This window comes from Canis lupus, chromosome 16 (assembly GCF_003254725.2).
Source record: "Canis lupus dingo isolate Sandy chromosome 16, ASM325472v2, whole genome shotgun sequence".
Classification (NCBI taxonomy): domain Eukaryota; kingdom Metazoa; phylum Chordata; class Mammalia; order Carnivora; family Canidae; genus Canis; species Canis lupus.
This window is the reverse complement of record NC_064258.1, coordinates 46,866,308-46,891,587: the sequence shown is the minus strand read 5'-3', so window position 1 is coordinate 46,891,587 and position 25,280 is coordinate 46,866,308. Positions and strand designations below refer to the sequence as shown.

General features: G+C 47.0%; 1 protein-coding gene and 1 pseudogene across 10 annotated transcripts in view; both read right to left on the bottom strand.

The window, feature by feature from the left end:
• Positions 1 to 4,489: 4,489 nt before the first annotated feature.
• Positions 4,490 to 25,280, bottom strand: part of ACSL1 (acyl-CoA synthetase long chain family member 1) — a 70,469-nt gene continuing 49,678 nt past the window's right edge. For 5 of the 10 annotated variants that reach the window (XM_049095191.1, XM_049095193.1, XM_049095194.1 and 2 more), the window contains exons 8-22: positions 22,933 to 22,965; positions 22,730 to 22,781; positions 22,041 to 22,114; positions 19,330 to 19,407; positions 19,179 to 19,256; positions 16,310 to 16,444; positions 14,790 to 14,924; positions 13,652 to 13,747; positions 12,925 to 12,997; positions 11,110 to 11,198; positions 9,848 to 9,964; positions 8,175 to 8,318; positions 6,653 to 6,754; positions 6,476 to 6,547; positions 4,490 to 6,162 (exon numbers count right to left, since the gene is read on the bottom strand). In XM_049095191.1, coding sequence (XP_048951148.1) covers positions 6,022 to 6,162; positions 6,476 to 6,547; positions 6,653 to 6,754; positions 8,175 to 8,318; positions 9,848 to 9,964; positions 11,110 to 11,198; positions 12,925 to 12,997; positions 13,652 to 13,747; positions 14,790 to 14,924; positions 16,310 to 16,444; positions 19,179 to 19,256; positions 19,330 to 19,407; positions 22,041 to 22,114; positions 22,730 to 22,781; positions 22,933 to 22,965 — 1,419 coding nt within the window. In that variant the 3' untranslated portion in view covers positions 4,490 to 6,021. The remainder of the gene's footprint in view (positions 6,163 to 6,475; positions 6,548 to 6,652; positions 6,755 to 8,174; positions 8,319 to 9,847; positions 9,965 to 11,109; positions 11,199 to 12,924; positions 12,998 to 13,651; positions 13,748 to 14,789; positions 14,925 to 16,309; positions 16,445 to 19,178; positions 19,257 to 19,329; positions 19,408 to 22,040; positions 22,115 to 22,729; positions 22,782 to 22,932; positions 22,966 to 25,280) is intronic. The other 5 variants (XM_025471816.3, XM_025471818.3, XM_035699742.2 and 2 more) reach the window with 3 other exon arrangements.
• On the bottom strand, positions 17,937 to 19,172 carry LOC112675227 (eukaryotic translation initiation factor 4E type 2-like; annotated as a pseudogene).

Sequence of the window (25,280 nt, the reverse complement as noted above, 5' to 3'; positions counted from 1 at the left end):
AAGTCTGAGAAGCCGTCCCCTCTAAACACAGTAAGCAGTTTGGATGTGGGAGCAACAGGAACTTTCTGAATGATTCAACTGGGGAAATCACATGGTAAGATTTGTGATTTAGAAAAATTCAAGCCTGCTGCAAAGTGGAGGAAAAGAAGATGAGTCAGTAGAGATGAGTACAGAGATACGACTGGTGCAGTTGTCCCAGGGAGGGATGGCTGCCACCCCAGCTGGGCAGTAGGAATGGGGAGCAGACAGGCTGATAGGGGAGGGGAGAAAGCATCAGAAGGATAGGCATGGTGAGCGGAATTCCTCTCAGGTGCAGGGCCTGCTGCTGAGCTGGGGAGCTGGGGAGCTGGCCTGAGGAGCTGGGGAGCTGAGCAGGGGAGCTGGGGAGCTGGGGAGCTAGGGAGCCGGCCTGGGGAGCTGGGGAGCTGAGGGGCTGGCCTGGGGAGCTGGGGAGCTGGGAGTTGGCCTGGGGAGCTGGGGAGCTGGCCAGGTGGGGCCGGGTGGGGCGGGGAGCTGGCTGGAGCTCAGCAGGGGGGCAGTATCAGTGGGTGTGGGAAAGCGCAGGCCTCCTGGGGGAGAGTCCCTCTGTCTGCACACGTCGCTCAATGCAGAATGCGAGCAAACCGGTTTCACGCATGCTTCACACCTGTCCCACTCCACACCGCCGGTGCCCAGGTGGCAGCCCCCTTTCCCGCTCACGCCTCCCTTCCCCAACTGTCACTCCCATGACTCACCCTCCCATTTGAACCAGCCACATGCAAAGCAGGAAGTCTGCCCAGGTCCTGGAGGGGAAACCCAGGAGCCTTAGTATTTAGGAAGGACAGTGTCTGCTAGGGAAAATCCACCGGCACAACCGCTCTCCTCCCCCCATTAAAAATCTCAGCAAAAGTGAGTGGCATTTAAAACTTGTTTGTGGATCCCTGGGTGGCTCAGGGGTTTAGCACCTGCCTTCGGCCCAGGGCGTGATCCTGGAGTCTCAGGATTGAGTTCCACATCAGGCTCCTCTGCCTGTGTCTCTGCCTCTCTCTCTCTCTCTCTCTCTCTCTCTCTCTATGTCTCATGAATAAATAAATAAAACTTGTTTGTGAGGTCCCTGGGCGGCTCTGTGGTTGAGCGTCTGCTCAGGGTGTGATCCCCGGGTCCTGGGATCCAGTCCTGCTCTGGGCTTCCCGCAGGGAGCCTGCTTGTCTCTCTCTCTGAGTCTCATGAATAAACAAATAAAATCTTAAAAAAAAAAAACCCACGTTTGTGAAAAACCCCTCTGTACTGTTTGAAGCAGGTCAACAGTGCGGAGGAATTAAAGGTCAAACAGGAAAAATGAGGGTTTCTTTTTGTGCTGAGATGGATGATAGGCAAGGGGGTTGATTTCCCCATGTCTGGTGCTGAGTGAGGGATTTGCTGATTTGGGGGTCTCCGCCAGGACCCCATGGGGAAAGGGGCTGCCCTGGGGGCCTCACCCCTGCGGGCTGGGCTCACACCTGGGGCTGCTCAGCGGAGAAGGAGGGACGCATTGTGGAGTAACTGGAGCAACTGGAGGGATGCTCAGCCCAGCAGCCGGGGGGGGGGGGGGGGGGGGGGGGGGGGGGGGGCACCTCTCAAGGTGCCCCCAGGACCTGCTGCCCTTTGTCGCCGCCCCCCCCCTCCACCGCCCCACTGCCTGGCAACTGGGGCAGACTGGCAGGCTTCCCTTCTGCTCAGGCTGCCATGGAGAGAAACACCTGCCAGAAAGATGCATGAAAATCCCAGACACGATGGTGTTTATGGGCCTCGGCACAGAACTGCACCTGGCACCTAGCTGATGGGAACAGGTCACTGTGGACTCGGCCCGGGGCCTACTGGGTTTTATGGGGGGGCTGAACGGGGACCTGAGGAAGGGACACAGCACAGTGCACTGGGGCGTGCAACGCGGTACCCCACCTGGGATGTTTCCAGAACATCGGAGGGATCTCACAAACCGACCACATGCCTGTGACACAGCTTCACGCACATCTTCCTCCTAAAATAAGAGCGGCTGGTTCTATTACACTTCTAGTCCCTGATGGTCTTGGGCTTGCCCACATCGCAGACGGCAACTCTATACAATTTTTGATAAGCCCTAAAACCAGAACAAAACTCTGGGACGTAGTATTAGCTCCTGCTCTGATGAAGAACAATCATGGGATAGGAACCAAAACCATGTGTCCTGAGGCTCAGAGGCAGAACAGCCGGGGCGGAGAAATAATCCAACGACACGTTTTGTCAGGAAGTTCACTGCCAAAGGTAAACAAGAAGAAACACCGGCAGCATGAGGTTGGAAGCTCATCCTGGAGCCAGCCTGCCTTGCTTCAATTCTGTCCGGATGTGTGACACTGACCACGTCGTTTGTGTGCTTCGAATTTCCTCGTCGTAGGATGGGGACAAGTAGGTAGCATTGGGGCTGTAACATAAAACAGGTCATCTGTGCAAAATGCTAAGAATAGTATAGTACCTGGCATGTGGCAACATCTGATGCATCTTGTCGTCGTTGTCATCCTCCTCCTCCTCCTCCTCTTCTTCTTCTACTTCTTCTTCTTCATTATTATTATTATTATTCCAAGTAACCAAAAAAGTGGACGTGAGGCAAAAATAGTTACCAAATGCCAAATATACTTAAAAACAAATGACGTTTCGGAGTTCAGATCTCGAACGAGGGTGTGTCGCCGCTGGGGCCTGCAGGGGCAGGAAGAGCTCTGAGGGCAGAGCCGCTGCTGTGGTTTGGCACTACCCTGCTCGTGCTTCCTCACTCAGGGCCCATGTCCTGCTCTCTGGCTGTTCCTGAGAGAAGCTTCACACACACATAGGGGGTCTGGACAGAAGAAACGACTGCCTCATTCTGAGTCAACCACCCTCTTCTGCTCCAGCTGGGCCTGACACACAGACCACTGGGCTTTGGAGGCGTGGGCTGGTCTGTGGGAGAGAGCCACTGAGTATCTACCACCATTGACAGGCACCGACCCCAGACAGGGCACCACGAGAGTTAAGAATTGAAAGGCTGTGCTTAAGGATTAATACCCAGAATATATAAAGAACCCCTATAGCTCCATAAAACACACAAACAACCCAATTTGTAAAAACAGGCAAAGGACTTGAAGCGACACTTCTCCAAAGAAGATACACGAATGACCAATAAGCATAGGCAAGGATGCTCACCCTTACTGATCATTACAGAAATGCAAAGCAAAACCACCCTGAGATGCCCATTGGGATGTGTGTTATCAAAAGCAGAAATCCACACAGGAGGTTTATAGACAGGATGTGGACAAATTGGAACCCTTGTGCATTGCTAGTGAGAATATCAAGTGGTGCAGCCACTGGGGAAAACCATATGGCAATTCCTCAACCAATTAAGCATAGAATTACCATACACATGATCCAACAACTCTCCGTCTAGGTACATACCCAAGAGAATTGAAAGCAGGGACTAAAGCATATTTGTACGCCCGTGTTCACAGCAGTACAATTCTCAAGAGCTATAAGATACAAACAGCCCGAATGTCCATCAACAAATGAACGGATAAAGGAAACGTGGTGTGTGCAGACGATGAACTATTATTCAGCCTTAAAAAGGAAGGACACCCCGGCGTGTGCTACAACACGGATGAGCCCTGAGGACGGTATGGTGAGTGAGAGAAGCAGTCCCGAAGACGGATACACTACCTCAGGATTTACCTGCAGTGGAATTCAGAGACAGGCAAGAGATGCTTTGTTCAAAACTGTGTTTGTTCCCATGAGATTTATTTAATGATCACCCACTGAGGGAGGGGTAAGAAAGGTCATGCCCAGTGTGAAGACACTCACGCTTCCTCCATTCAGGGGAAGAGGAAGAGAAAGGAATGGAGGAACTCAAGCAGAGGGCGGAATGGATGAGGAGGCCTTCCCTGGAGATATGTGCACAGGGCTTGAGCTTGGGAGGGAAAAACCCAAACATTTCCATACCAACCATGAGATTTAAGAAGGGAGGCGGGAGGCAGATTTCAACCCCACAGACTATATAAGGAACTAGGGGCTGATTAACATCTACAGAAGAGGAAATCTTCACAATGATAGCGTAGTGTGGAAACAAGAGGAAAAGGAAAGAGAAAGTTGGCTGCTATAAATAAGACAGCTTCTAAAACAGTGCTTAGTAAGGGAATTACTAAAATATACAGGATTAAAGGCACCACAGAACCACCAACCATAGCCAATGTCCCCGGAAACATAGCTTCCCAGCAGAGAATTTGCATTTCCAAGAATATCCGTATTATTCACACCATGATTTTCTTCTGCATGACACCGCCCGGGCTGTTGCCAGAGAACATGGCCTGAGGCCCCTAGTCGGCCTCTGTAAGTGTCGGGGAAGATGCTGGAAGGCGGATCGGAGCCCCGCCACCCCCCTCGCCCACACCCCAAGGCCCTTCCAGCTCTTCACTTGTGGCACGTCCAAGGCTGCCTCAAATGTTACCCCGACAGAAAAAGAGAGGCTTTCACTCACTTGAAATGCAGAAATATTTATTTTGGTTTCCTTCATTGTTTTTGGAAATTCTGTTTTGGTTTATAAAACATAGAAATAGCCAACACTTAAAGCAAACATTCAAAACCCCAAGGTGACAAATTATTGACTTTTTGTGCAATTAAGAATACACGTATGAAGTTAGGCTCCCAAATAGTGTTACTACGATGACAATTCTTTAGTGCAAACCCTGTTGTGCTTGTATAATACACGTACTCTCACAAACCCCAAAACCAAGTGCTTTCCATGTATAAATGACAACTTAATTCGATCACACGTGGCAAAGACTTTCAGTAAAGTGAAATGCAGCTAATTTCCCACATTAACTTTTTTTGTTTTAAATCCCTTGAGAAGTTAATCCCAGGAAATGAGTTTTCCAGATCGCTACACCCTAGAATTTTGGCTTGTCAAAGACATTTCATAAAAACCAGGTAGCATTATAAAAGCATTTGTTTATTACTGTCCATTTCAATAAGTACCCGAGTATAGCTATTCCCTTACTATTTTTAAAGACACTCCCTGCCTGAGAATTTATTTGGGGGACGGGGGTGTGTGGAAAAAGCCAGTTAATCACAACACAATCTTTTGATATGAAAACCACATTAAAAATCCATTGGCCATCACAAACGAAGAATGACTGGTTCGGTGAAGATAAAGTGGACAGTTAATGAGGCGTCACAGTTAAGCATGGTTGATCCAGGTAATTATTTCCTTCTTGAAATGCTTGTCTTCACTGCAGAGTCTAAGGCAGATTTTTTCTAACCCCTGGGCTGGGATGGGGGTGGGGAGGATCGGGTCTGGAGAAGAGTCTGAGGACATTCTGCTCCATGGGCCCCAGAATCCATTGGCTCAGGTGAGCAGCCATTCATCCGAGACTTGGTGTCTGAGCTGTTCTGAGCTCGATCTGTTCTCTTCTGCACCGGGAACCTTGTGCTCCGAGGGGACCACAGGGACTGCAGTACATGGGGGCTCCGGAACCCGGCATCTTCTAGAAGGGTCGTCCGGGCGCGTGGGAGGCAGGGATTAAGAAAGAATCTCTGGTCCACTTGTGACGTTCTCCAGCTGGGACAGTTCTTGTTTTTAAGGGACAGCTTCCCTCCAGTGCACTGTACTTGTCAGAGCAGCAGACGACTGCAGAATTTGCAGCGAGTAGCAGACATCTCAGAAATAGCAAAGTCCTAACCCCTTGGTTAGAAAAACAGGGAGACAGAAGTGTTCACCCGCCCCTTTTTTTTTTTTTCTTAAATTGAGGAAGTCTCAAATAACTTAGCACATTTATAGTTTCCCCTTTGCAATTTTAAGGCTCATTTTGGAAATTGTGTATCGCCATAAACATGGTCTGCAACACGGGGTGACTGTAAGGCAGTGTTCCGTTTCCTCTAATATTCCTATGACAAGAACCCCGAATGCACAAGTCAAACCTGGACACTCCCTTTCCTATGTGCGCGCTAGTCCAAATTACCAACGTGAAGGCCATCAGCGGGAGACTGGAGGTGTGTGGTTTTTTCCTCGCGTTAAACTTTGATGGTGGAATAAAGTTCATCTATCTGTGACCTGAAGTAATTCCGAAGCTCGGGCCGCTTCGCCTTCATCGTTGGGGTCAGGAGGCCATTGTCAATAGAAAATAATTCAGGGTGGAGAGCAATGCCTTTGACCTACAAATAAACACGAGTGTGGACTCAGGCTGAGTCTACAAGCACGTAGGTCCAAGGGGATGGAGACCCCGTGGCCAGGCCCTCCTCGGACTCAGGCCGGTGGGCTCGCTCAGCACAGGGCAGGGGCTGCTCCTCGACAGGCTCCGGGCTTGGACACCCACCTCCAGGAGAGAAGGCCCACCCTCGGTTCCAGAAATCCCTCCCCTGCCAACCGTCCCCCAGCTTACTCCTCGTGTCCCCATGCCTATTCACATGAAATCCTCAGGTCAGAGACTGTTTCGTTGGGGTGCATGCCAGGGGATGAAAATCCTACCTGTTCAAAGGGTTTCAGGCCAGAATCCTTCCCCAGCCTCACCATGTCTTCCAGGACGGCTTTTCTGACGTCCTAAGAAAGGGGAGGGGACAACACGCCTGCTGTGTTGGAGGGCTCTGAAGGCGGCTGGATGCTGGGCGAGGGGTCGGGGATGAACCACACAGCCGCCAGCCTTACCTTGTTCCTGCACAGTTCCTCAAAGGAGCCTTCTAGTCCTTTCTTTCGGGCCCAGGGACCTAACGTCTCAACATCTGGTACAACAATTGCTATGAGAAATGCCTTTAACACAGACAAGTGAATTATTATGTGGCTTGATCCAGACAGATGTTCTAAAATAGCGATTCTTTTAATCATTTTGCACGATGGACTCCGGGGAGAATCTGCTAGAAGTTACAGACCTTCTCTTTAGGACAGATTACCAGCCCCCAGGAGTCACTGAGCCCAGGTTCAGAGCTCTCTGCTCTAATAACAGACGGCGCGGCATCAGGAATTTTGCAACTAAGTGTTTTATTTATTTATTTATGTTTTTTTTTAAAGATTTATTTTTATTTATTTATGAGAGAGAGAGAGAGAGAGAGGCAGAGACACAGGCAGAGGGAGAAACAGGCTCCATGCTGGGAGCCCGACGCGGGACTCGATCCCGGGACTCCAGGATCGCGCCCTGGGCCAAAGGCAGGCGCGAAACCGCTGAGCCACCCAGGTATCCCCGCAACTAAGTGTTTTAAAAGGACCACTGGGAATCAACATCTAATGGAACCCTGAGGTTTATTTACTTTTTCATATATATTTATATACATATATTTTAATCAAACAGGGTCGAATAAGCAGACAAGGTATCAAGTAACTGCTTCACAGATTCATTTTTTAAAATCTCCAATGTCTTATTTTTTTTTTTACAATTTAGTAACAATACAAACTAAATAGAAATCAAAGTTCCAGGTCAAAGAAAAACAGGTGTACTCCCAAAGAAAAATAGGTGCATTTCTTATAAGATGAGAAAATATTCTTCCAGAAGTGTTTAAAAATCTCAAGATTCCTAAAGAGATTAGCTTTTAGGAAACTAGATCCCCCTCTCTTCCTTGCCACCATCTGCCCAACGTCTTGGCAAAGACATTCCACTACAGTAGGACCTTGGTTTTCAACTTCACGTCTATACGGGCTCAGACTCCCCACTGCTCAAGAATGACTTCGGAAACACAGCATAAAAACGTTGAGTCTGGGATGCCTGGGTGGCTCAGTGGTTGAGCGTCTGCCTTTGGCCCAGGTTGTGATCCCAGGGTCCCTCACAGGGAGCCTGCTTCTCCCTCTGCCTGTGTCTCTGCCTCTCTGTGTGTTTCTCAAGAATAAATAAATAAATAATCATTAAAACAAAACAAAAAAAAACATGAAACTTCGGGGCTTTCTTAAACATAATATCACTATTATCACTATTTCCTTTCATAGTTTCAGTATCTCACCCACTCCCTAATGCCTTTATCCAACTTCCCTTGGTACACCAGACCACTCCAGCTAGGTCAAAGAAAAACATGGGATTGGGATTTAAAGAGAAACACCTTTCTGGATGAGCAGTGCCAGGCAGGAAACCGCAGTAATACTCGGCACGGCACCCAGAAGGCCAGCTGAGTGGCACCGCAGACCTCCGGAGTACGAGGCCCCGCCGCACCTGGCCGTCACGGCCCTCTGCGCAGAAGGCACATACCTGCAAGCTCTCTCCGTGGACGAACACCTGAGCCACAGGTTCACTTCGCACGTAGATATTTTCAATCTTCTCAGGCGCTATGTATTCTCCTTGTGCCAGTTTAAATATGTGCTTTTTCCTGTCGATGATCTTCAAGGTGCCATTCTGTGTATCAGAGGGGAGGTGCTGGGGGTGGGCCCGGGGCTGCTCCGCCCTGCCCCCCGCCCTGTGGCAGGCACACACAGTACAGGGCCCTTTTCACAGGCTTTCCTCTGGTCCTGAGAATACTGCACAGGGGCCAGTTATCAGCCCCTTATACGGAGACAGAAACCAAGGCTTGGAGAGACCAAGCGGCTCGTCTAAGGCCAGCGAGCCAAGCAGAGAGAAAGGAGCTCCGGAGCCCATGGCTGTGTGCTGCACAGCTGCCTCCCCGAGTAGGGGTCGCGTTCCTTGAGGGCACAGACACAGACTCTCCTACAGAGCACTCTGCGCAGAGCAAGGGCTCAGTAAAGCTCCTACAGAGAGGCTGATTGCCACCTTCCTTTGTCATCATTTCAAGGCACGGGAGGGGGTGGGAGGGGTTTGCTCCCAGCCCCTGGGCCAGGGTGCCAGCTGCCCACGTAGGGACTGCAGGAAGATTACCTCTGCACTAGATGAGCCAAACACCATCGTGTCCACCTCTGGTGGCCAAAACCCCCCAGCTGACTGTCATGCCGTCCCACTCCCGGGGTCGTTTCTATGCTTGCAAAAGTCTGCTGTAGGCAAGTTTCTATGGTTCCCTCACTGCATGTTGGTTCTGTGCTACTTCCACAGGGAGCAGACTGAGGTCCAGGGAAATTATGAAATGTGTTCATTAGAGCCACAGCCAGAATTAGAACTGATACTTCAGCCCTCCTGAACTTGAAAAGAGGGACTTAATGTATTTCTAAATAACTTGGGTTTCTGAAGTCTGAATTAATTGGGTGGGGAGCAGGGAGGCATTGTCAAATCAGTAAAAATCTCCGGGAGTATTACACACTTTAAATCTAGAAGAATTGAACAACATACAATAATAAAACTTACATTAGCCATTTTAGTACTTGCAATTCAACACAGCGACTTCAAAAAAGCTGTGGGTGTCACCATGGCAAGCAAGATTGGTCAAACCCATGAGTAGGGCTTCTTGTGCATGCCTGTCCCTCTTCCGACAGACTCTGGCATTTGTCTACTGTGACAATTCTGAGACTACATGCAAAGGAGTTGGCCTAAGGGATGCTTATCCTATTTTTAACGGGATGACAAACCTATGAAACATGTATATTTACAAATTCCTGCCCCCACACCTTCCCGGCCATCTACCACAGTGTCCGCCAACCCTTGTTGAACCGAGGCCTTAACACCGAGGCCCAGCGCTGATACGTAGAAAAAGCCATATGATCTCTCTGGATTTTGAACAAGGAGCAGCAACGGGAATTGATACCATGCATCAAAGCCAAACATACTTGCTACCGTTCAGCTGAAAACCCCACCCCGGCACGCAAAGAGTGTAAACTTGTTCCCTGCGGGATGTGGAAGGGCCATCCCTGTGCCTGCCCTCAGCGGGCAAAGGAAAAGCGAGGTTAGTACGTGGCAGACGTGCGGCAAACAGGGTATCTTTTTCCCTGCGGCAGAAGAAAAGCACCTGTGGACGGGGGCGAGCGGGGAGGAGCACTTACTGGGAGCCACTTTCCAATGTCCCCTGTGTGTAACCAGCCATCTTTATCCAGAACTTCTGCTGTTTTTGCTGGGTCCTTCAAGTAGCCTTTAAATACATTTGGCCCTTTCACGCACACCTGAAGAGAGAAAGATCATGAGCGGGGTGGGGGGAGGTGGAGGAAGGAGATCGAAAGGGACAAATGGGGACGCCTGGGTGGCTCAGCGGTTGAGTGTCTGCCTTCAGCTCAGGTCGTGATCCCTGGGCCAGGATCGAGTCCCGCATTGTGACCCTCACAGGGAGCCTGCTTCTCTCCCTGCCTATGTCTCTCCCTCTCTGTCTCTCATGAATAAATAAATAATATATATAAAAAAAGGGACAAACATCCAGCCAGGAGCCAGGTCAGCACCAGGGACCAGATATGCAGCCTGGCGACCGCAGCTCACACTGACATGTGATGATATTTAAAAGTTAAAGAGATGAGATCCTCAGAGTTCTCATCACGGAGGAAAAAATCTTTTTCTTTTCCGTTTTTCTTGTATTTATGTGAGATGATGGAATATGAATGAAACTTATGGTGGGGAATAATCATTTCATAAAGTACGTACGTCCAATCATTATGCTGTTTAGCCTTGAACACAGACAGTGTGTACGTCAATTATATCTCTCTACAACTGCAGGGTGGGGGGTGAGGGGAGATGATCTGCTAACAGCATTTTTGGAGAATTCTCCAGAGAAAACTGGTGTGTGTGTGTGTGTGTGTGTGTGTGTGTGTGTGTGTATCTCAACCTTTACAAGAAGCCCTGAATCCCATGATCCAGAAGGAGCTACCAGACTCACATTGGCTGGGATCTTGAAGGTACGTCCAAGGTCCCTGTTTCCTTGTCCTAACGACCTCAGCTGCAATCAAGGGCTAATGTAGGGCTAATGCTTGCCCAAGGTTCCGGCTCGAGGCTCCAAGGGGTATGAACTCACCCTGAAGTAATCAGGCTCCCCCTCTCCTAGCCTCTCCCTAATAGGTATCCTGGGCTATTAGCTGACAGGAGCTGTGCCCCAGACCTTGGGCACTGGAGCCTTTGCATGCACTCCAGCCCAAGTCCCGGTGCTGTCCGGAAGAGACCTTGGTGGTCTCCCTCCCACATAAAGGCACCTTCAAAAAGGAGCCTGTCTGACCCAGGATCACCAATAGCGTCAAGCTTCCCGGCCACACTGCTGGGAAGTGGCCGCGCACGGGTCATGGCCGGGTGTCCAAAGGTGAATGACCCGGGGGTTGTGTTCACTCACCTCGCCCTCGCCCTTGGCAGCCAGGTAGTTCATTTCTTCCACGTCAACAAGTTTTATAAGGTTACAAGGCATCGGGGAACCGACGTGGCCTGCATGGTAAACGAAAGAATGATCATTCCTGGGAGGACTACTGATATCCTTCAGCCACATTAGTTGTATGTCCAGCAGGTCTGCTCTTAATAAGAACAGTTGGTATCAACATCTGTTTGCTGCGAGGATAGCCTGTCTCCCCCAGTATATGAACACACAGAGTTTATTCCTAGAACAGAGACAAACATTCAAAACTCTCTTAGGGACCTTTCCCAAGTTTGATGCAGCAAATTATTTTTCAAAAGTATAAATAATGTGGCTTTTGAGGGGATGCCTGGGTGGTTCGGTGATTGAGAGTCTGTCTTTGGCTCAGGGTGTGATCCTGGGGTCCTGGGATCAAGTCCTTCATCGGGCTCTTCATAGGGAGCCTCCTTCTCCCTCTGCCTCTGTCTCTGCCTCTCTCTGTGTGTCTCTCATGAATAAATAAATAAAATCTTTAAAACAAAATTTGGCTGTTGATTGTAAAGATTTCTACAAAATACCCGGAAGCAAGCTTTCTAAATCTTTTACCAGGCTCCTAAGATCTGAAGCCCCTGCTCATTTGCAACCTCTCCCTCACACAGACTTAACATCCCTACTTGCTCAAAGAAGAGAAAATACACAGCTTTGCCAAACCTGGATTATTCTCTCAATGTCACCTCGCTCTGACCAAGATGGCCTGGGTGAATGTGTTTAGATTTAAGTTTATTAAGATAGCATGGTGCTTACTTTCACAGCTAACTCAACTGTCCTGCTGAAAGTTGTCAGGATTGGGTTGTCTTTTAACCCAAACAAACAAAAAAAGAACACAAGTTAGATAGGTTTTAAGAGCATCACAAATAATTCCTCCTACGTTTTTGTAATGTTTGCATAAAGTGATCACTGTTCTGAATTTTCGAGGCTGGTAAGGAACGAGGGGTTAAAAATTAAACCATGAAGAAGGTTCTGGGACTGTTAGTCTGAGTCCCAGCAGAACTGGGTTACGAGGGTGTGGGCAAGAGAATCCATGTTTCTAGATAGTGCTCATATTCGTCCTATACTAAATCAATGGGTGGAGTTCGCTTCTCAGAGTGTGGAACGTACCAGCAGCGTGCCAGAGAGGAAAGCGCAGAAACTTTGCAGCCAGATCTGGGTTGCAATCCTGGCTCCGAAGCACTAATGCTGTGCAAATTCTTATATATGGTTTACAAGCTTTTTAACCAACAATCATTTCCTCTCAGAGGTAACAGGACTTATGTCACAGGGACACGCTGCTGGGATGAAATGGACTTGAGGCACGTCTTAGGCACCGAACATAGAACCTTGTCCAGGATGGCTGCTCAATGGATTATTTTTGTATTTGCCCCTCTTCGTGCCTTTGCGGAGCAATGACTTGTTCTTTCTCTCTGTGGCCTCAACCCCTAGCACAGCGCCCAGTGTAAACTCAAGTCACGTCTGCCAGCAAATAACGAGACCCCGACCAATTCCCGGAAAGCTCGGTGGAGCCAAACGTTCTGAACCTGGTGAAAAGGGCATCGGCCCCTCAGTGGCCTGCGTCAGAATCTGGGGATCCTGACCGTCACCCGCTTGACAGTCGGGGCCCCCCAGTGCACGCGCTCCTCCACGAGCATCCCCGATTTACAAGGCTGCCCGCCCCGAGGCCTGGTCACCCGGGACACAGAGCTCATGCTGGCCAGGGAGCCAGTGATGAACTCAGTTCCAGCAACTGCTGGTGGCGTCCCGAGATGCCAGGAGGAGCGTCCCTACCTGCTGTCCAGTCTCCCGGCACGGTCAGGCAGCAGCCGGCAGTGCACTCCGTCTGTCCGTAGCCTTCGTAAAACTGGAGACAGACATTAGTAAGGACACTGATTGGTAAGTTCTACTCGCTCCCGAGGAACGGCTGGCCATGGGACACCTCTTTTTAAATGCTCTGTGTGGTGAATCTGTTCCACACTCCTGCCACTATGGCCAAATGTTGTCACCCCAGCACCCGACCCCAGCCGCTGCCTGTGGCTGTCTGCTATTTACCCTCCTGCGGACAGGCGACTGGGGACAGGGACACGACCTGGCAGGTCACAGCGTGCACGGCCCACCCAGAAGGCCCCTTGCTCTGCCCATTCACTGCTGGGCCGCACACACGTCCTGTCACCCAGTCTCTGCTGCCTCCCCGCCCCCTTTAAGGCGGGTACCCCGCGGGGTCTGCAGGCCAGCTGGTCACCTGCCACCCAGCCCCATGCCCTCGGGCCTGATTAAAGGCAAGTTCCACGTTTGGATCTTTACCCGAGAGGAGATTACATGGTCCATTGTGGCCACGGACGCATCCTCTCCTGCCAAGGGTAAGAGATGGACACACACTCCTGTCCCTGGGCAACTGGGGAATAACAAGGCCTTCCAAGCCAACATAAAGCCCATGCGCCTAAGGATCACTTCCGGAAAGGAGATGCCTGGGCTTGAAAAGGCCCAAGACAATCAGCCGTGGCGACGCCCACCTCACCTGACAGCCGAGCGCTGCTCTCAGAAACGTCAGCACGGTGGCGGACACGGGCGCGGCTCCTGTGATCATCAGCCTGACTTTTCCTCCCAGGCTCGACTAACAAGGCAAGGAGAGGGGTGCGTGAGGGTCCGAGGGCTGCCCAAAGACCCCCTCCCCTGCTGGGAACCCACTGCCCTGGTCCACCAGCTCCTTCTCCGCAGGCGCCACCCTTGCCCAGAGAACTCACAGACGTTCAAAAGTGGAAGGCCTGGCTGGAGCTGGTTTGTTTGTGTGTTTGTTTCTCTTTTTTTAAAGATTTTATTTATTTATCCATGAGAGACACAGAGAGAGAGAGAGAGAGAGAGAGAGAGAGGCAGAGACACGGGCAGAGGGAGAAGCAGGCTCCATGCAGGGAGCCTGATGTGGGACTCGATCCCAGGTCTCCAGGATCACGGCCTGGGTGGAAGTTGGCACCAAACCACTGAGCCACCTGGGCTGCCCTGGAGCTGGTTTCCGCCTGAAGCTACACCCTTCTCTCTCAACGGGGTATGAAAAACAAGCCAACGCCTCTACCTGGACATATTTTTAAGGAATTAGAACAAGAGTGTAGTGGATTTGGGGGCAAGCACAATTTGGGGAGATTTTTTTTTGGACATAGTATTATTATTCCACATTATCACTCGTGTCTTAAAAAATGACATCAAGAGTAACATACTTGTTTCAAAAAGGAAAGTTAAATGAAAATAAATTAGAAAGGCTCAGGGTCCCTGGGTGGCTCGGTTAAGCATCTGACTCTTGATTTCAGCTCAGATCATGATCTCAGGGTCATGAGATCAAGCCTCGCATTGGGCTCTATGCTCAGCACAGAGTCTGCTTGAGGTTCTCTCTCAAATAAATAAATCAACTTAAAAAAAAATTACAAAGGCTCTAATAACCTGGCTCCTCTTCTGCCCTCCAGTGTCACCGTGTTGTTCAGATTTGTGTGGCATACTGAGGTATGTACACAGGGGCTTTATCCTTAACTTTTAGAAATGTGCCAGAATTAATAAAAATGTGCCATTCTCTCTCACCTTCACACCTCACTTTAAAAAAGAGCCCTCATAGAAACTCTGAAGCCCAAATTAGTTTACGCTGCAAACAACAGTTGTGAATCTGTCACCTGTATCTTGTGGAAGATGAGTTTATCCCACAGGCTGTTGTTCCTAATGATGCCACTGCGAAGCTCTGCTTCTTTCCTTTTGGAGGCAAAGTCCAGTAGCCATCGCTTCAGCGTGGTGTTTGCCTGCCCAAAAATCTAACGAGTCAAGAAAAAAAAAAGAAGGTTTCAAAATGACTAGGATGGCTCAAATCAAAAAGTCAGATACTAACAAGTGTTGGTGAAGATGTGGAGAAACTGGAGCCCTCATCCACAGCTCGATGATGGGAGCTGCAGGGTGGGCAATATGGCGCACTTGCTTTGGAAAACAGACTGGTAGTTCCCTCAAATAGTTAAACACAGAATTACCATGTGACTCAGCAACTGCGCACCTAGGTAAGTACCCAAGAGAAATGAAAACACATGTCCACACAGACACCTGTCTATGAACGCTCATAGCATCATTACGCATAATAGCCAAAAAGTGACAACAACCCAAATGCCCACCAACGCATGAAAGGATAAATGAATGCGTTTTATCCATACAGTGGAATGTTACTTGGCCACTAAAAGGGATGAAGTACTGAAGTACTATCACATGCTACCACATGGATGAACCTTGTGAAGGAAGCCAGTCACAAAGGACACGGTACGTGATTCCATTCATAGGAGAGTCCGGATTGGGGCATGTATAGATTCAAACAGTAGATCCATTTTGCCTGGGAGTGGACGGGAGCAAAGGACAGCTACAGGGCAGATAGAGTGTTTCTTTCTGAGGTGATAAAAATGGGCTGTGGTGAGGACTGCAGATCTCTGTGAATATACTAAAAATCTTTGGATTTCACACTTCAAATGGGTAAATTATATGGAATGTGAATTCTATCTCAGTCAAGTCGTTTTTAAATAGTTTTTTGAAAGGACCACTAAAAAGAGAGAGAGAGAGAGAGAGAGAGAAGGTACTCACACATAGTAACAGAAGCCCTGTATTACAACAAAGGGCATGAAAACTTCCCACTCCAAATTTATCCTGAAGACTGGCTGCTCATGCCACCCACTGGTCTTGCCCGGGGTGTGTGCTCCATGCCACAGTGACCCTTCCATGGAGGAGGCTGGCATTCTCTCTGCCCCTGGCTTAGCATAATCACTTCCTTCCATGTGGCTAAGTAAGTAACGTTACGCGTGCATGGACATTATAATTTATAGGACCTTTTTATAGATACTGTTCTCATGTGATGCAATTAGTGACTTTATGAGCTACGCAGCAGGGGGAGGAGGTAACAGTCCACCATGCAGATGAGAAAACAGAGGCTGCAAAGAGTTTATGTACAAATAATATGACCTCCCATATCACACCTGTATTGGGCCTTCCAGTTTACAAAGTACGTTCACAAGTTTTCTCTCATGATCCTTACCAAGGGCTCACTGAGGTAAACCGCTCTTCTGCGAGACCAGGAGTACAGAAGGTACCTGGCTGCCCCAATTCAAACCGGAGTCTCGGACTCCAGGTCCAGGGCTCTGCCCCCAATCTGGTGCTTGGAACTTACTCGGTCAAACATCCGGTTCAGCAGTCTAGGGACCACAGGAAAGATTGTGGGTTGAAGTGCTTTGAGGTCATCCATAAGCAGCCTGATATCTCCTTGGAAAAATCCTATTTTAGCTCCATGACACAGCATTACACACTAGGGCAGTGAACAAAAATAACCCACATGTCATCATCAAAGCAGGGACTGCACAACATACACACAGACACACAAAGTTTCCGTTTTAGCATTTGGGACTAGTTTCCAGAAATCTTGAAGTTCCTACATGTAGGCAGCTTTTCAAAATATGTTCTTGCATTCCCTGGTCATTGCACAACATTAAAGTGTAGTGTTTCTCTTGATCATCCTGAAGATAAAGAAGCTGGTAAGAAACCAGACTATGTTGTTTTTAGTGGTGATCATGGAGCTTCTGCTGTTTCAGCTTTATGATAAATAGCTGGTGAATGAATCGACATGGTGTTATGTAACCCAAATATTTTACTCTCCTGGAAACTTTAGGCCTAATTTATTCTCAAAACAAAAACTTAGCTCCTTGCAAACCCAGCTACTTACCAAACTTATTGAAGTGTCTTTAATTTAAAAATTAAAGATTTAAAAAATCTGAATCTAACAAAAAATTTCTGAGAAGCCACTGACTACGTTGCCATTGAGACACTGGGGCATCAAACACCAGAGTGGCTTGACATTCGGCTATAATCTACTGCATAGATTTGTTCCTGTCCGATGCAAATTGCACCCAGAAGCCATATGCACTTGACAAACAGTCTGCTTATTTTAAATTTTAAAAAGAAAGAGAGATTCAAAAGATGATGCCACGGAAGTACAAATGATCTCAAGGCTTGAAAGCAGAAGCCACTAAAACGGTACACCATGGTTTATGGTTTAAAAATTCAAGCTGGGGAGGAGGGGGCTTTTGTTCAGGGTGGCCTGCCTCCCAGGCACACTTCCAAAACTGCAATTAGGTATATATGGTCCATTATCAACTCATTTTGAGATTGCTTCGGAAACTCACAAGATCCCCTGAGGTGTGCAGTAGCAGAGGGAACAGATGGAAGACAGGATCTCGTGGCTGTTGATCCTTTAGGGTAAGTGCATCCTACAGGCCAGCAGCCAATCAAAGGGCCACTTGCTCTCCATTAGTCACCACTCGATTAGTCTAGGTCACTGACACCTAGCACAGTGCCTGGCACATAGCTGATGCTCAACAAATATTTGTTGAATGAATGAACCCTCTGATTTTTCCTAGAAGTATATGATCCAAAATTGTCCGAGAAAGAAAAGAGATGATTCTTGTCACATGGTTGTATACCAGGAGCCCAGGTCAAGGTCAGCTAAAGATCATCAGGCTTTGGGGCACCTGGGTGGCGCAGTGGTTGAGCATCTGCCTTTGGCTCAGGTCATGATCCTGGGTTCCTGGGATTGAGTCCCATGTTGGGCATCCTGCTCAGTGGGGAGCCTGCTTCTCCCTCTGCCTATGTCTCGGCCTCTGTGTCTCTCATGAATAAATAAATAAAATCTTTAAGAAAAAAAAAAAAGATCATCCTGCTTTTTCAAGGGCGCTTAGAATACTGGTGAAAAAAGCGAGTCTTAAGCCAAACTGTGCATCATGAACAAGCACAATGAAAAGAGAGGCTTTTTACAGAAGCAGAAGCTTTATGAGTCTTTGTAGGATGGTGTCTGTAAAAATTCTACCTTCGCAGTTAGTCTTTCTTTTTTTTTTTTTAAGTTTAGCACCATTTATTAAGTGATCTCAGCTGTTGTTGTAGCTGCTGCGTATCAGCCTGTTCTTAAAACATAAAATGCTCTTCCAATTCCTCTTGTCCAGGAGAGAAGGATCTTCCAGGTAGCACGCCAACAGAACAAGAGACTCCGATGATGCCAGCTTCAATGATGGTGCCATCCAGAGAGGGAGAAGGTCATGGCACATTCAACCGCGGCTTCCAGAGGTTTTGAAAAAGGAGCCTTTCGGGGCCCAGCCTGCCTGGCATTTCGATGCTGTCGGTGTGGGTTTTGTACTCCATAATGGTGTTGGGAGGTGGGTTAAGCACTTGCCGAAGCATATCCCGGATGCGGGCTGTGGTTGCTTGGTCACTGGCAGTCTTATTCCATGTTGAAATAATGTCCTCCTGAAACCGGACAGAGACCACAGTCCCATAGATCTCCTCCCCAACCATGAACTGTTCCCCCAACATGGCCAGGATAAGACTCTCCCAGCAATGGGAGAATCCGCAGTCAAATAATCCACTTGCCATCATTTTTATTTGCGTCATCCTCCCACATGGGCTTAATTCCTTCTTTGAAGAGATGGGAGTCACCGTGGCCTGTCAGGTCCCCGGAACGTACCATGTGGCTATAAAACCTCCAGAACTGCTCCACAGAGGCAAAGGTGCCAATCTGTTTGATATTCTGTTCATAGCACTGTGAGCTGGTGGGACAGCCGGGGGTTCTTCTGGAGACCAGAAAGTATAGTTGTACTGCAGGGGATGCTCTGCTGGCCCAGGGACAACAGCCTTCCTCTTACTGCTGCCCTGACTTTTGTCTCGTTCCGTTTTTCCCTTCTCACCATCTTTCTGTGTGCTGTTTTCTTCATTCTGATCATGGTCCCCACTGTCATCATCTTTCAATGCGTCGAACTTGTTCATCCTCTCACCGCCGCCATCGCCACTGCCTCCCAGTTAGTCTTTCTGCAACTGTGCTCATGAGCACATCCTTCAAAAGTCTGAGCTTCCAACTTAAAAATGAGTGACTAAAGTTCAAATACGCAGACTCCCCCCACCAACATTTATACTTTTTTAAGTGACCGGCCCCATTTCTACAATGGGGCTGAGCAAAGAATGCTCTCTAGGGAGGACAGTCTGCACAAGAAACTTACCTGCAAGAGCTGCTCATACATGTGTGCAAGTGGTAAAAACGATATGTGTGTGTCACTGGCATTCAAGGCAAGTACTTTCTGTAAAACACAATGACTTAGCAGAACACAAACAAGCCAGCAAGCACAAAAAAACCCACAAAACAAGGCCTACCTCTACAACTCTTTCAAACATATGGGCGAGAGGCAAGAAAGATATCAAAGTATCATCTGGGGAAGGACTGATTATGTTCTGTAAGCAAAGACATCAGCAAGCAGAAAAGCATTAGATTCCCAGTAATTTCACGTTTTATTTCAGAGAGCACATAATACCTTAATACTACATAGAAACAGCTTTTGCTTATCACCTGTGGTCATTTCTCACCAAAGAATGAAATGAAAAGCAATACTTTAATACTTTAATCGTTCCATTAGAGTGGAGGTCATGCCTTACGTTAAAGTAAACCAGCTTGGGGCTTTTAGTCAAAATCAGGCAACTTTTGTCCAAATTGGAATATTGAGGGATCATGTGCTTTAATCATCTAGTATTTCGAAGGTATGGTAACCTGCTGCCCAGCAAGTTCCATTTCACCTTAAGTAAGAAATTAAAGGTCCATTCCAACATAGCATAGCATTTTATGTTGTGGAAATAGATCTATTCTTGGGAGGCCTGGGTGGCTTAGCAGTTCAGAGTCTGCCTTTGGCTCAGGGTGTGATCCTGGGGTCTGGGATCAAGTCCCACATTCGGCTCCAGCACGGAGCCTGCTTCTCCCTCAGCCTGTGTCTCTCATGAATAAATAAAATCTTAAAAAAAAAAAAAAAAAAGGAAATAGATCTATTCCAACATAAAACAGCATATTATGTTGTAAAGGAAAAGTAAGAGAGAAGGTAAGAGAAACTGGTTTCCAAGTCTTTTTCATTTGTGGTATAAATGCACTTTGCGTATTGTAGTTTGACATCTTTACCTGAACGGCCTACTTTACCCCATGAAAACAACATCTCGATCTGTTTAGTGCGAGCTCTGATCTCGCAGCCCCTCCTATAAAATGCTGATTGTGATGGAGGTCTGCCTCTACACTGAGCTGGACATCTGGTTTCCATTTCAAGGCTAAGAATGGGCTTTCCTTAGGGCCAGGCACTGGTGAGGGTTTGCAGGGAATGTTCATATTATTAGCATAAAGAATTCTGGCCAAGCAGGGCTGCCTACAGCAGCTGCTGCCACACCGACAAGGGAATGAAGGCCCCATTAGGTGCCTGTGCAACCGCTTCCGGGCTGTGCCCATCCCCGCGTGGAAACTGGCTGTCCTTCATAATAACGCGGTGACAGATGAAAGCATCAGTCCTGAGCTGGGTTTGCTCAGGCACGTGATATAGCCTGAACATGCCATAATCTTAGATTAATCTTATTCAAGTGTGATTCGCATCCCGATTAGTACATCTCAGCAAGGAAACATTATGTGATGAGAAGCCAGGCTCCGTAATTTCTGCACATTTCAATTTTCTGATTTGGCATCCCCAAAACGTGCATTAGCAAGATTAGAAGTTTTACAAAGTTGAGAATGCCCTTGACAGTATAATTCATTTTAAATAAAGTCTGTAATCATTTGCCTCAGCGAGCCACTGGTGTATTTTAAGTTTTCTTTGAAGGCTAATTAATTAGGAAACTTAAATTCCGCTTAGATGAGGTACTAAATGTTGAATTCTGTTTACAAAGTATATTCCAAAAAAAGGTATTTGGGGCTAGGAAAGTATGGATATAGGCGAGAGTGAGACAGGCCTTCTGTAACCACCAAAGATGGTGGTTATTATGCCCAGGCTCCCGTTAGGAAAATCAGGGCCCACAGAAGAACTCTCCTAGAGACTGCAAAGGCAAATTATATAACATACAAAGGATCTGGGGGAAAGGCATTATATTGTTCAAGAAGTACCTTTCCTAAAACTCAAGTTCAAAATACTTGAACTTGGTTGGTGCTGTGGACCAAATTATATCTCCCCTGCTCCCCCAAATTCATGCTAAATCTCTAAACCCCAATGTAACTGGATTTGGAGATGGAGCCCTTAGGGAGGTAACTCAGGTAGTAACTCATGAAATGAAGTCATAGGGTGGGGACCTGATCCAATAGGGCTGGTGTCCTTGGAAGCAGCTGAAGAAACACCCAAAACCCCTTTCTCGTTCTCCAGGTGCACAGAGAGTAAAGGGCAGGCAAGGACACAGTGAGGAGGCGGCTACCTACATGCCAGGAAGAAAGCCCTCACCGGCAACCGAGTTTGCTGATACTTTGATCATGGACTTCCAGCCTCCCGCACCATGAGAAAATAAATACCTGTCATTAAAGCCACTCAAGCCTGTGTGATTCCGTTACGGCAGCCCGGTGGACTGGGACACTAGGTGGGCAAACTTTCAGATTACAGGGAACCAACTAAAGTTCAAGGCTTTCTCATACAATGCAAGCAATCGACTTTAATAAAAAAGGATAATTCAGAAACCTTCTATGTAGCATTTAACATTTCATCTGTCTACTAAAAAAAAGTATCTTCCCCACACTGGAATGGTAAATAAAAAGCACATGAGAGTCATTTCTTCTTGCTCCTTTCCTAGAAACATTTACGGGGCAGTATCCAAATTAAGTTGTATCCTATAAAAGTTGTAATAATTCCTGTCTGTCATTTCAGTTTTGCGGGCACAAGCTGGAGCTGGAGATTCGGTCCACAAGGAAAACTATATGAGAGCAGGACCGTATTAAAGCTCAGATCTTAACTCTATTTTAAATGGTGCTCCAAATACAGCATGGCCCTTGCACGGGGTGCTACTTTACCACTCTCGTTCTTGAGGCCTAATGCCAACCAATGAACATGAAGAAAGACGACAATATCCCAAAAGTTTACCTCTGTAACTTTCACAAAAGCTGAACAATCGCTCACTATATTTCGATGAGTGATCATTGCTCCTTTGGGGTTGCCTGAGGAACACACATGAGCAGAACAAAGTTAAACAAAGTTCATCCCAAAGTGACAGAAATTAAGGAAGCCCAGAACCCTGTATAACTGGGGTCTCCAGAGCCTCTAGCCTTAGGCATACTCGGGACAGCCAAACGTTGGAGGTCCTTAAATTCCCGAACAATCTGCAACCTTTCTATGGAACTTATCTTCAATGACCTTTTTTTTTTCAATGACCTTTATTAACACGGGTGACTTTTATTTTATTTTATTTTATTTTATTTTATTTTATTTTATTAATTATTTTTAACACGGGTGACTTTTAGAGGGTGTGCATAGCAGTAAGGGGAGAAAACGCAGGGATTTTTATTTCTGGAAAAACAAGGTCAGTTTGTCCCAGGAAATGGGAGGAATCTACTGTCGCCTTCCGTAAGTGTCTGAGGACATACACGGCATCCTCAGATTCTGAGAAGCCTGACATGGTGACAAGGAAAGAGCACTTGAACCCTCATCTTTCCTCTTTTGATCCACTTGTATGTAGTTCAACTAAGTCACCTGCCAGGTCGCCATCCAAGTAAGGGAGCAGGGGGTGCAGACCTCCAGAGGCCACTCAGAGGCAGATGCATGTCAAAACTTACCCGTGGTTCCACTGGTGAAACAAATTACTGCGAGATCTTCAGGTGCAGGGGGCTACAGCACATAAAAAAAAACCCAACAACACAACAAAGGTGGTCTAAGTCAGAAGACCGTAAGATTAGCTAACCCCCAAGATCTGTACTAGTCTTGGAGACAAACAACTATTGCAAGGGCTGTACCAGGGGCGCTGACACTGTGAACCTACCTTGGGCCGCTGTCTGTTGGCTCTTCCCAGGTCCTTAAGGAGAAAGAAAAAAAAAATCTTGAATGGAAACATTTTCTAAATGTAGAGAGTGAGGTGACATCCAGTCGCTTCAAGTTGACTTTACTGTGGGACTCACTTTGAGCTGCCTCAAAGCCAGGAGGCACCTCCAATGAAAGAGACTGGCAAGTTTAATGAACCAGAAATGAAATATTTATGCCTTGTTCTCAGAAGCTGTTGTCCAGTTGTCTTCTCTCATACACAGAACCATATAAATGGTATTAGGACTGGCCTCTGAAACAGGATTTACTCAAAAGACAGGAATCAGAATCTTTTACCAAACCAAAGAATGGCAGATATTCTGCATTCTCCCGAAATCTGAGCGCAGCGTGGCTATGTGGTCACCCAATTCGAGATAACTAGTGTCTTCTTCAGTCTGGAGAGAAAAAATTTACCTGCCAGAGGCTCAAATATCTGTATCCCACATGAAGTGGGTTAAAAAAAAAAAAGATTTGGGAACCTCAATTATAAAACAGCCTATGACAAAAGATGGAAGACCACTCTCCAATGGACATGAAGAGCAGCAGGTTCATTTCTGAGGGGCGCATTTCCCAGTGGCCAGTTCCCCATCACCATCAGGGGTTCATTTTGATGCTCTTCAGCTCACTGCACAAAGGCATCTCAGTGGCCACTTTAATTACTATTAATTTCTTTAATGAACTATTTATATTCTTTTCCTATTAAAACTGAACGGCTTGAATGAGCATATGGAGCAAGCATGCCTAGAATTAAGTGGAAATCTGATGAGTGTGCTCAGAACTCAGGGAGTTTCTGGCCAGTATACAGATTTAAACTGTTTTTAATCTTAATTACATTTTAAATTATATATATATAACAGACCATTGATTCAAAACAGTAACAGTGAAGTCCAATTAGAAGTCAACTAAGAGGGGGGCAGCCCGGGTGGCTCAGCGGTTTAGCGCCGCCTTCAGCCCAGGGCCTGATCCTGGGGACCTAGGATCGAGTCCCACGTCAGGCTCCCTGCATGGAGCCTGCTTCTCCCTCTGCCTGTGTCTCTGCCTATCTCTCTCTTTCTCTCTCTCTCTCTCTGTGTCTCTCATGAATAAATAAACTAAAAAAAAAAAATTTCAACTAAGAGCTGAAGGACTGGTAATTTCATTTTTTAAAAATTTATTCATGACAGACACAGAGAGACAGAGGCAGAGACACAGGCAGAGGGAGAAGCAGGCTCCATGCAGGGAGCCCGACGTGGGACTCGATCCTGGATCTCCAGGATCACACCCCGGGTTGAAGGCGGCACTAAACCACTGGGCCACTGGGCCACTGAGGCTGCCCATCCATTTTTTTTTTTTTCAAAAGAATTTTTATCAGACCCAAATTGCCATTCACCTGCTCAAAAAATTCTCACATAACTTCTTAAGATCTCTAATCCTTAAAAAATTGATATTAAGTAAAATGAAGTGGGGTACTGGGGTGGCTCAGTCAGTTAAACACCTGACTCTTGATTTTGGCTCAGGTCATGATCTCAGGGTCATGGGATCGAGCCCCACGTTGGGCTCTGTGCCACTTGTGGGGCCTGCTTGAGATTCTCTTTCCCTCTACCCCTCCCCCTGCTTGTACACATTTTCTTTCTCTTTAAAAAAAACAACAACAATAGTTTCATGAGATTTGGCCTTTATCAGGAACAAATATTATCCAAATGAGTGCCTTATTTGCCAAGCCTCAAACCTGTTTAATGATGTCATATAGAAAAAGAGTACAGCATTCATAAATAAATAATGGATTTGCTATCTTCAGGCTCCAAATACCGGAACCAAAAACCAAAAACTTTACCCAGAAGAAAAACTGAATTCTAGTTAATGATTAGCATGCTAAAGAATTTATGGGGGGCAAAAAATGCAACTTAATGTAAATGCATTAAAAAAAAAGATTCATGAATGAATGGAGGAACGAGTGATACACAAGTGATGAAGCAAAATTATTAAAACACTAGCTGGAGGGTGCTTGGTAGGTGTATGGCAGTCTACTGTACAATTCTTCCAGCTTGTTTGCATGTCTGAAAATTTCATAATAAAATTTCAAAAAAAAGTAAAAATTCCAAACGCCAATCTTTCTCTTTTTCATCCTATAAAAATATGTATAAATATAAACTTGATCATATGATCAACCATAAAGCCAATTTTAAATTCACTTCTTAAATATTAACCTTTTGCTTACAAAATTTTTAAAGACCAAGTATGAATCCTATTACACAGGTAAGTGTAAAACAATGTCTTTTATAAAATAAAGCCTTTAATAGAAACTATATGATCTTCACTTACCTAAATTTT